The 11,391-nt window shown below is 30.8% G+C and overlaps 1 protein-coding gene across 1 annotated transcript in view; it reads left to right on the top strand.

The window, feature by feature from the left end:
* The first annotated feature begins 547 nt into the window (after nucleotides 1-547).
* The window catches only part of LOC121116065 (uncharacterized), a 129,480-nt gene continuing 118,636 nt past the window's right edge, over nucleotides 548-11,391 (top strand). Inside the window, exon 1 of the mRNA XM_040710278.2 lies at nucleotides 548-2,993. Within this exon, the coding sequence (XP_040566212.2) occupies nucleotides 917-2,993 (2,077 nt within the window). The 5' untranslated portion in view covers nucleotides 548-916. The remainder of the gene's footprint in view (nucleotides 2,994-11,391) is intronic.

Here is an 11,391-nt window from a genome sequence, read left to right as displayed (position 1 = left end):
ATCTGGGGTTACAATTTAAAAATCTGATTATTGGTTGGAGAGAAAGTTACAATAGAAAAAAATCCTTTTCGCGGTACAAATAGATTGCACATCCTGTAAATGATACGTTAACCTTTGAAATAGAGGAAGAACAACCCAACATATAGGTATAAGGTCAGATAGACTGAGTATCGTTTGTGAGGCAAACTACTGCATTGCTTTACTTCAAACCACTTCCTAGACACAAAAATGTTAGATGAATATTTTTTTTTTAAAATCCTATAAGAATATTCTTAAAAAATTATTAATTATGTTTAATTATATGTTTATAGACCTTAATGGGTCATTTCAATGGATTAATTATTTTTGGTAATGGATTTGAGCAAACCCATAATGACTAGCACATCTCAATGAAGTCATTTCTTGCTTTAATGCAGCATACAACCGTCACCTATGAAAAGAAAAAGACATAAAAAACGAAACACGGTGATGTTACGCCCCGAAGCCGAGGGCGCGAGAGCGTCTTTGTTTTTCCTTCATGAGTCTCTATGTTGAATGTGTGGAAGCGTACAAAAATGTTTATGTGATGAAAAAAAAAAAATATTTGGTCAGGAAAAGGTTGTCTTATAGCTTTTTCTCCCAAAAAGTGAGGTATTCGTTCGTTGCAGTATTTTACTCCTGCGCTAGAAATAAGTACTTTTAAAGATATATTTTTCAAAATAGATCTATAGAAGTTAGTGTTATAGTGGAATTGCTCCGTCAAGTTCTCAAAACATACTTTTTTATTCATTATTTATCAGTGGCATGAAATAACATCATTCAGAAATTGATTTCCTTTCAAATACCTTGTATTTTGATTACTAACTCTTCTTATTTAAAAAGATACATATTTAAAGAAAAAGAACTGTAAAATCATTCAAAAGTTCCCTTTATTAAAATGGGTGAAGAAACGATGAATTCTGTTAAAACGACTTCTGATGTTCGAGAGAAAAAGGGAATTCTCAAGAACAAACCAAAGGATGACAAAAGAGTTCCAGTTAACGAGCCTCTCATCGTTCCAGAAAAAGCACATGCCCTTTGCCCTACAGAAAATGTGAAGGATTCAACTTGTGCTCCCAATAGCAACCCCAATAATATATCCGATAATACAACTCGTGAATTCCTCATTCAAAAGCGATCCTCCTTAACTCACACCCCAGATATAACTCGTATCTTTAGTGCAAATGCACAAAAGCTCTCTTGTACAAGTGAGAGTCTTCATGAGTTCCAAAAGGTAAAATTGAGACATGTGGATAATACAGCCGGGGGTATTCTGAGTCCTGAGACAATACGCAAAGCAGACGAGAGAAGAAAGTCCTCTAAAGATATAATCATTGATTTATCTCCTGCTCCTATAAAGTACAACAATGATTCTGGTAATATAAAAGATATCAATAATAGCATGGATGATATGAGTTCCTTGGTATCCTCAAGGAAAACCTCATATGAAAACAATCGTTCTTTTGGGGAAAGAAGTAGTTCATTCACACAAGTCTTGTCAAGGGGAAGTAGTTTCAAACGCGAATCGATCCCAAGAGAAATGTCCACTTCAATGTACTCCCCTTCTACAGCATCAACTACTGATACAGTTACAATTGATGGAATGACCGATGGAACTTCTACCAATACTCCCTCTTCAGCTTCAAAAGGAAAAAAGTCTTTAATCACTCGGGGTGGTTCCAGTAGTTCACTTAAGAGGAACTCAGATGAGAAAAAACCATCCATCATTAGGGAAAGCAAAACTAAAACTACTTCCGTAAGTAACCAAAGTGGAGTAACTAGTTCTAATAAAGATGCCAAAAAGACCTTTTTCACTTCCTCTTCTGGAGCTCCTGTGAATCAGGTGATCAAAAGAAGCAACTCCGGGGTTGAAGCTAAGGAGGATAATAAGAAGAAATCAAATCTTTCATCAACGACTACAAATGCTAAAACTGAGATTAACAAAGTAGCTAAAAAGCCAGCATCTATTGCAGTAAGTAAGGCTATGACCACATCATCCTCGAAAGAAAACAAGAAACCTGTGAATAGCTACATGAAAAAGGATGAAAACAAAGGTCCATCCACCAAAAATGACAAAAAACCCTTGTCTAGTGGTAATAATGATCGTGGTGTACGAAAATCTCCTTCATTCAAAAAATCTTCAACATCTCCAGTCACTACAAAAACCACAGGTCCTAAAAAGATTGCTGACACAAAAGTTAAGCAGAATGTCAGCTCAAGAGATAATAAAAATAGCGCTGATATGAAAAAGACCCCGGAAGTACGAAGACGGGTTGTACAGAAGCCAAGCACAGTGGATAGGGATGCTATGAGAAGTAAAGCCAGACAAAGTCCATCCCCATCCCTCAGACGAAAGGCTCCGTCTCCTACCCTTCAACCTACAAAAAAGCTTGAGCCCAAGAAAAAACATTCCGACACCTCTAACCCAACAGACAAAGAGTCTGATAAATCCGAGGAATCCACTAAACGCCCTGAAAGAGTGAGTGGAGTTTTCCGACCAACACAATCTTGGTTATGCTATATGGGAGATAAAGTAGATATCAAGTCACACACTCCTTCTCCTGGATTGAAAGTTAGTCCACCAACCCCAGGGATGTCCCGTAAAAGAAGTGGCGGTGGCAGTGGAGAGCGAAAATCATCTGCTCCAGTCCGTCGAACCGAGTCATTTGATAAGAAAAAAAGCACGTCTAGAACTCCCTCTGAAACTAATGTTCTCAAACGATCATCTTCCCTCCGAAGTAATAGAGAGGTCTCTACAGAGGCTCAGTTAAAGCGCCCCTCTCTGAAGAAGAATCATCCTCCTCCGGTTCTGCCTAAGCCAGCAGCATCAGGAAGGACCCTCCCAGTTGCCGTTTCTTCCCTGGAATCTGCCGATACGCAGGATTCTGGCATCGAAGAAACTTCAATTAAAGCATCTTCCGTCATTCAAAAATTTGAGGCCGTCAAGGGATCATCTGGAGGAACATCAATATTAGGTATGTTGCTATAGCCTTAGCGGTCTTTGTTGACTATTTTTGCATGCTCTGTCCATTGTCATTTTTATATTTATAGCATTTTGAAAGTCTCTCAATGTCTGAATGTAGTCCATGAGTAGGAGCCTTACATTTGATTGAATCAATTATTTTACAAGAAACAAGTCAAATTAAAAACTCTAAGAAGTCACTAATCCAATATTGTAGTTCGATTGTTCCTCTGTATCATGTTTGATTGTGTGTTTGTGAAGTTGTTACATATGCTTATAAGCCGTTCCATCTCGTGTCTCAATCTTTTCAGCATAATTTATTATACAGAGATATTTTTCTACATAAAAAAAATATGAAGAAATAGTAATAAATTTATTTAATAAATTGTTAATTCGGATCTGCTGATGTAATCTAAAGAATAAAATTGTTTATAAAAGTACTAAATTTTATATACAAATTTGGAGAATAATCATTTGAAATAGAGCAAGGTCAAACTTTTTATATTATTAAAAACATGTACTATTTAACACAATTTATCATTACTTTTAAGTGCAATGACTGCTATCAAATCCCAAGTTGGGTTTTCTCTCACAGATAAAGAAAGATTTTCATATTTATTTTTCAAGGTAAACGTTATAAGTATTTTTCTTATATCCCTACTCAAATCCCTCTTTGGAAATATCAATTTTAAACTACCTATTACGATATTTTTATATATTATAGATTATCATTCATATTAATCATCAAGTACAGGAAATGATGATAATTCCTTGAAAAACTACAAAAATTATAAAATTCCACACGAAAAGTAGAACATAATTCATGTAGCACTTTTAGAAAAAAATAATCTGTGTCAACACAAAAAGAAGTTGAATAAAAATACTGATTTTTTTAGTACATTAATAAATAAAAAATAAATTTTTTTTAAATTATTAATATTACTATTTATTTACTTGATTTATGGAGCGGAGTGTCCTTAACACTTTTTAAGCCATTAATAAGCTTCAACGGTATTTTTTCCTATCAAAAAGCAGTGTAAAATTAAAATACACAATTGTTTTTGATACTTTTGTTTTGGAAATAAAAAAAGTAGGGTTGCACATAATACAATTACTCACAAACTAAAAAACAGATTGTCATGAAATTTTGACAGCTGTCTTTGAAGTTTGGTACTAACTGAAAATGAAGTAAATTAACAAAAATAATAAAGTATCTCTATGTAAAGGCTAGGACTTACTGACGGGTTATTTTCATCATCTCATATGGAGTTTATATTGAATGAGTTGATAGTGTTAGCACTTTTAATTGGTCCTTAATATATGACATAAATCAGTCCCGTCCTTCTTCTCGGTCATACAAAAGTTTTAAATTTTTGAGGCCCCTCTAAAAGGTATCATTTAAACTAATATTATAATATAGTATTTCGACTTACCAATTGAGTTACTTTCGATAATACTTTAAGTATTTTCCATGACCGTTAATACCTAGTTTGGCATTATGCTTAATTTTAGTGTTTATTATTGTTATGTACAAATTCGGTAAATTTAGTTGATGATGACGTCACTGGTTCTTATATATGGCGACATAATCTATTAAAGATTAAACCGCTACATCCGTAGTTGAGATATTCAGAGCTGTTAGTTATAGTTTAGATAGGCTTTAAATGAGAAGTTATTTTGCTCCAATAGAATATTATATTATTTAATTTTATGGTTATTGTGACAGGGTTAACTCTTATTTGGCAATGTTGACGAACCACTTATGCGTACAACATTCTGGAACCTTCATTTAATAAATATTAAACTTTGTTTAGTTCCTATATGGCCTTTCACATTTTTTATTGATCTATAACTGATGGATAATTTTTACTGTTTTAGGCGTAATTTGGTGCTTATTCAAATTATTTACTAATATAAATGTAAGGTAATTAGATTCAGCATACAAATGTAATCCAGGCTCCCTTTTGAAGAAAAATAAATCATTCCAGCTTTTTTTTTGTTGACGTGCCACATATATACCTTAGTTCCTTTTATTATTAAGCGTCTACAATAGGAAACCTGGGGGTTTACCTAAATAGATAACACATAATAAATTGATTCTCTAGAATAATTCCATTTTGCATTTATTCTTTTGTCGTGGATGACAAACAATAGGGACTACAAATACAGAAGGAAAGGCCTCAAAGAAGTGGAAAAATTAAATATAAGTACGACGTTATGTATTGTGGGTACATTTATCTGTATTGAACAAAGAAAAAGTTGATAAATGATCATGATACTACTGGAGGTTTAAAATCCTCAAGGGGAACGAGATAATACAATTTTGTATTCTCATACGAATATGGAGATCCCATTGACAATTTAGTATTTATGGAGATACGACCTAGAAAAGTATGAGCAAAAATCAAAATAATTTCATTTTCCACTTTGTGAAACTCTGATACAAAACACTACTTTTTTTCATTATGTTAGAGGGGATCGGGGTGTTTATAAAAATCCCTTTTCCTAGAACATAAAAAAAAATACAAACTAAAAATTTACATCATATTTTCTGAATATAATAAGGATTATGGTATAAAAAAGCATAGTTTTTGTACACTTTTTTACATGATACTGTATAAAAACTGATTTTGAAGGAACAATACACTTTTCTAATAATGTATTCAGTTTTTGATTAACTGTTACTTATATCATTTAAATAACTAATACTTTTGTATCAGTTCAAAAATCACTCGTTAGGAGGAATTTGAGATATTTTAAGGCTAGGTACAAAGGGAACAGTTCCGACAAGAGCAGCAATCTTCCTTGAATGGTTTCTTCTTTTTTATTGTGAATATAGTTTGACTTCATATCAGACATGTTTGTTCGTCGAGATAGGATTTGAGAGAGGGAATCCATTCGTACTATAATACTCATAATATATGTATTATAATATGAACCTTGATCTGGTAAAATGAGTCATTAAGCGTAAGATATAAGCATAAAATATTATTTTGTCAATTTTTCTTAAACCGTCGCTTGTGAACATTCTTTTTTAAGTAATTAATACTTGGTGATTAAACGCGTTCCCAAATATTAAATGAATTATATTTTATTTTATATTTTTCTCACAATTTCATCAATTTTGCACTTGTAAATATCTGTTTAAATGTTAAAAATACTCACATAGGTTTAACATAATGAGAAAAAATTTATTAAATTTAATATTAATAACATTTGTTTAGAGCATCAACAAAATAAAATTTCTTTCTGTTAAAGTTAAAACAAACAAATATAATTTTTTTTTCATTAATTTTGATGAAAATAAGTCTGCTGTAAAGAGTATTAGCTGATATTACATTAGTAGCCCACTTTTACATTAGAAAAAAAGAAAAGAAAAAGAGCAATACAACAGCTTTAAAGCAAAAAAATTAATTAAATTAATCAAATCTTGATTACAAATTGCAAAATTTAGAAATAATTCAAAGAAGTAAATTTTTATAGCAACAAAAAGTTGAATGTACTCATAAAGATTTATCAAAAACAAACAAAAAAAAGTTCAGCCAACAAAATTTATTTTAAACAGATTTGAATCATATTGATAAAATTGTGAGTATAGAAAATTCAAGTTTAATATCAAAGGGTTAATTTTGAACATAACCGCAATTTGTTTTAGTGTTGCAACCGTCCTCGTCTACACAGATTTGATTAATTGCTTGCAATTTGTGAAAAAAAAAATATATTTCATAAAGTTGAAGTGTTGTTCAATACATTTCAGAGAATCAATACAGAGTCGTGACTTGGATTTTTTGTGGGGAATCTTTGAGAATATTGATAGAATATTTGTTTTGTTTTTATAAATGTCAAAAATGACAAGTCATTTTTTAGAAATTTGACTAACAACTTTTTTTTAAATATTAATTGTCTTCAAATTTTTTAGAAAACTTTTTTATTAATTTCTGACAAGATTTTTTTCTAGAGAAAGACAAAGTTTTGAATTAGAGAAACAGAAAATTGTTAATTTTAAAGCCTTTAGTCAGAGGCGGTATATCACTCCCACCACTCTATAGTCACGCACCTAGATCAACTCTCAGAATTAATCAAGATAGGTTTATTAAATAATTTTATAGATTTATTCATATAAAAAATTTTTAATATTGTTTTTTCTTAAACTTCAGTTTTCTTGCGAGAGAGTGTGACTGCTTTAAGTAAATAAAAAAAGCCCACCTGAGAAACAAAAAATATAAATTATAGTGTTGAGACTCGATCCGAAACCGATTTTTTTCCGTTTGGCTTTAAGTAATTTATTCAGGCCGATTTGGACCCATATTTAGATCCAGATTGTGATATCAGACCGTACAACGAATTTTAATCGTTAACCCATTTCTTTTAAGCTCAATATATATGCATAATTTTTTTCGGTCTCAATCTATATACTGATTTACTTCTGTATTCTGATTTATGAGTTGTAATAATATGATTTATGGAACACATTTAACTTCATATGACGTTATCGTACTGATGTTCACAAATTTGAAACACACATGACGTCATCAAGAATTCATATATAAATCGGTCCAGATTAAATTTTAGATAAGACATATCCACTAGATTTTTTTTTTTAGTTCTGTCTTAAGTAATTTATTCTAGACCGATTAGGACCTATATTTGGTCCAGTCTGCAATCTCAGAGTGTAGTCCGAATGTAATCGTTTTCAAATCTTGGACCTATTTCCTTTCCGTATGGATCCTTTTCATGATTGTATAATTATGATCTATGCAACAAATTTAATTTCCTTTGACGTTATTGTAGGTAAATGTTCACAATTTTGAAACAGACATCATCAACAATTCATCTATAGCAAGGATTCTCAACGTTTTTTAGTCATGTACCGCTTGTAAAATATTTATTTAACCAAAGTACCCCCTTACCAGCACAAAGCATTTTTAGCTTCAGTGACAGCGGCGTCCGCAAAATTATATTGGGGAGTCTTGGTTTTTTAAATTTTTTAAAAAGAATCCAATAACTAAATTTATTGTGAAAGAAATTTCAAAATATTAAACTTTTTCGAAAAAAAAAATCAAAAATCTATAGTTATTCACACACACAAAAAAAAAATTCCAAAATTAATAACTATTCTCAAAAAATAAAGTTTTTTTAGTAAAAAAATTCAAAATCCACCGCTGTTCACAAAAAATTCCATTATAAAACTTTTTGAAGAAAAAATTTTATAGAAGAAAGATTTAAAAATCCATAGCCATTCACAGAAAATTAAATTAAATTAAAAATATTAAACTTTTAGAAGAAAAAAATTGAAATATGACATTTTCTAGTAAAAACATAAATTCCTTAATTTGTGGGGAGTGCTACAGCACCTCCAGCCCACTCCCTGCGGCCGTCTTGAGTTATAAAGCACTTGTACAACATTCTTTCAAAATATCAAGTACCCTTGACGTGCCTCCAACTACCTCAGGGGTACGCGTACTACCATTTGAGAACAACTGATCTATAGTTTTTTTTTAATTGGGCTTTTATTAAAATTTGATACAATAATATAAAGATTAAAATAATAATAATATACGTCAAGAGGGATTGCGATAAAATTAATCATGAATAAATGTAATAACAATAGTATAACTATAGTATGGGTCTATTTGGACCAAGCTCTAAACGAGAACGATCCAAATCAATTTTTTGTAATACCGATTTAGATCAAACTTTATGTTGGATCAATGTAGACAGACTTTATTTTGAGACTAGTCTAGGCCGACCGCCTTAAAGTACATTATAAGTTTGCTCCACTACAAAACATAAGGGTCTCAAACCGTTCTAAGATTTTCAGACTGAAACCTAACACTAATGAATACACACAAACATGTTAAAGTACATGATTTAACAATTCAAAAAATTACATAGAAACATACATATGATTGTCCATGTTATTTATTTTTTTGATTGGTGGACCACCTGGGTTGATCCCATGGTCAACATAATCTTACCTACCTGTCCCTAATCTTCGTACTTGTTGCTATAATAATAATGATCATCAGAAGAGTGTTTCACCGTTTGAATGAAACAACACTGATCAATCTTTAAGTTAACTTTCAAGTTATTAATTACTCCTAGCTTGTGCTACGATGCACCAATGATGTATATTTCCATTTGTGTGGTCAAAAAGCCTGACAAATTAATTCAAAATGTACGTTCTGCGAGTCTATATAAGGGGTAGGAGTGAAGAAATATCGCAAATGAAATCTAATCTAATGTTTAGCTTAAGTGAGTGATTTTTATTGTAATATAAATTGACTTGTTTTCTTTACGGGGACATCCGCAGGCTTGGATGGCTATATTTGAAAGTTATTTTTCCAAATTTTAATCAGAAATCTACAGCTATTTACAAAAAATTAATTTTTTTGGGAAACATTTCAAAAATTCATAGCCATTCTTAAAAAATTTAATTTAAAGAAAAACACAACAAAAAAAAACACAGAAATTTACAAAGCGTTAAACTTTTTGGAAAAAAGTTTCAAATATATTTTTTTTTGGAAAAAGTTTCAAATATATTATTTTTTGAAAAAAAATTCAAATATTTAATTTTTTGGTGAAAATATTTAATGACCATACTAATTTATAGAAGATTAAATTTTGTAGAAAATAATTTAATTTAATTTCAAATATTAATTGTTTTTTTAAATTTTCTAGTGAAAAGCAAAAATTTTATTATAACCTACAGAAAATTATTTGGCTAAGTAAAATTTTTTCTATAATAAAATGTAACTATTGTAATGACGTCACTTTATAATTATCTGCTGTGACGTATCCAATAATTATTTTCTATAAAATAAATCTAATTATTAATTCAATTAAAAGTGTTAATTAATGAAGGTTGTATAGTTGGTTATCGAGTATACTCATGGGACTTTCAACGGCCATAACGTACAAAACACCTGTGAGGTAGTCAACTATTTTTAGAAAATATTGATCAGGGGTGTTTTTTTTCATTGCTTGGCTTATAGCTTTGGTGCAAATGTTACCATTTACATTACTAATGTTTAAAAACCCAACAAAGTTGAACGGAGTTTATGCTTTCGCCACTGTTTATTGGTTTATTTGCCTTTTGGTCAACAGGATTACAGTTAAGGTTTCAGATCGATTTCGATATAACTTGGTACGAAGATTACATATGATCACAGTAATGGGGCATTAAATTTTAAGAGGTAAAGGTAGCCGAAAATGTTCAAAATACATAATGAACCATAACTCTGTAGCATATTGAGGTAAAGAGCTCAAATTGGTTTTTTACTGTGGATTTTATAAATCATAAAACCAAATATGATATAAATGGCGATAGGCCGATGTTTGGGCTTTACCATGTGTCCATTCTATTTTTTGTCTGTTTTTGTACTTAAAGCATGTTACTAGTGTTATTTTTGTCCTGATTTAAGACTTGAGACTGCACTCCCTTCCAGTTAAGTCATACATATCACTCCTAAGAGCTTATAAATTTTGGTTTCATAGAGGTACTCAACTTTATTCCTTCTTTGTTAAATCAGTTCAAGTACTGACAAACTGGCCTGAATAAATAAGGTCATTATCATCTCAGAGAACACTGATGTAAAATCCTTTTAGCTTTTTTAGAGTTGTGACGAGCCATTTTAACAATTACCATCAAAAGATAAGGGATACTTCTGATTCAGTCTTAGTTAATAAATATTTTGGAAGTGGAGTACTTTTCAGTTGTAATTTATTAAAATATTTCATTTTGCTTATCGCAGACTGCTCGTAATTGAAGGTACTGCTGTACATATATATTTTATCCTACAAATATTTTTTTGCAAAAATCCCTTTGGGCCTTTTAAAATAAAAATAGATGATTAGAAAGATTGCACCGCTAATTACTATCAAGGGAAATGAATAACTTTGACTATTATTTATGTTATACTTTGAATTTAAGCTGCAATTTAATGCCAGATAATAGAGTTGCTGTCGTAAACTCATTGGCCAAATGGAGACATCTTATTTATTTTCACAACTATTTGAGTCGTTGATATTTTAGCCGATAGGGAAACATAAATATAAATGTCTTTTTACTGATTATAATAAATATACTAGAGATGATAAAAAGTTTTTATTCACCAAATCCAAATTAATTCTAAGTGCTTTACATAGAATCCAGTTCAAATCTTCAGTAAAAAAAGATACATTAATAATGTACTAATTAAGATCTAATGAAAAAAAATGAAATGAATTTCGAGTCCAAGTCGAGTAGCTAGTCTTGAGTCAAAGACCTCACCTTTGCCATAAACTATAAACATAATTAAATTGAAGCTTCATGGTCAAAGTACAGGGGCGTCCGCAGCAGAGATAGGCTCTAGGGTTTTTAGCACACCCCCAAATTAAGGAATTTTTTATCCTTACTAGAAAAATTTAAT

The sequence above is a fragment of the Lepeophtheirus salmonis genome, chromosome 4, assembly GCF_016086655.4.
Source record: "Lepeophtheirus salmonis chromosome 4, UVic_Lsal_1.4, whole genome shotgun sequence".
Lineage (NCBI taxonomy): Eukaryota > Metazoa > Arthropoda > Copepoda > Siphonostomatoida > Caligidae > Lepeophtheirus > Lepeophtheirus salmonis.
This window is presented reverse-complemented; position numbering and strand designations above follow the sequence as displayed.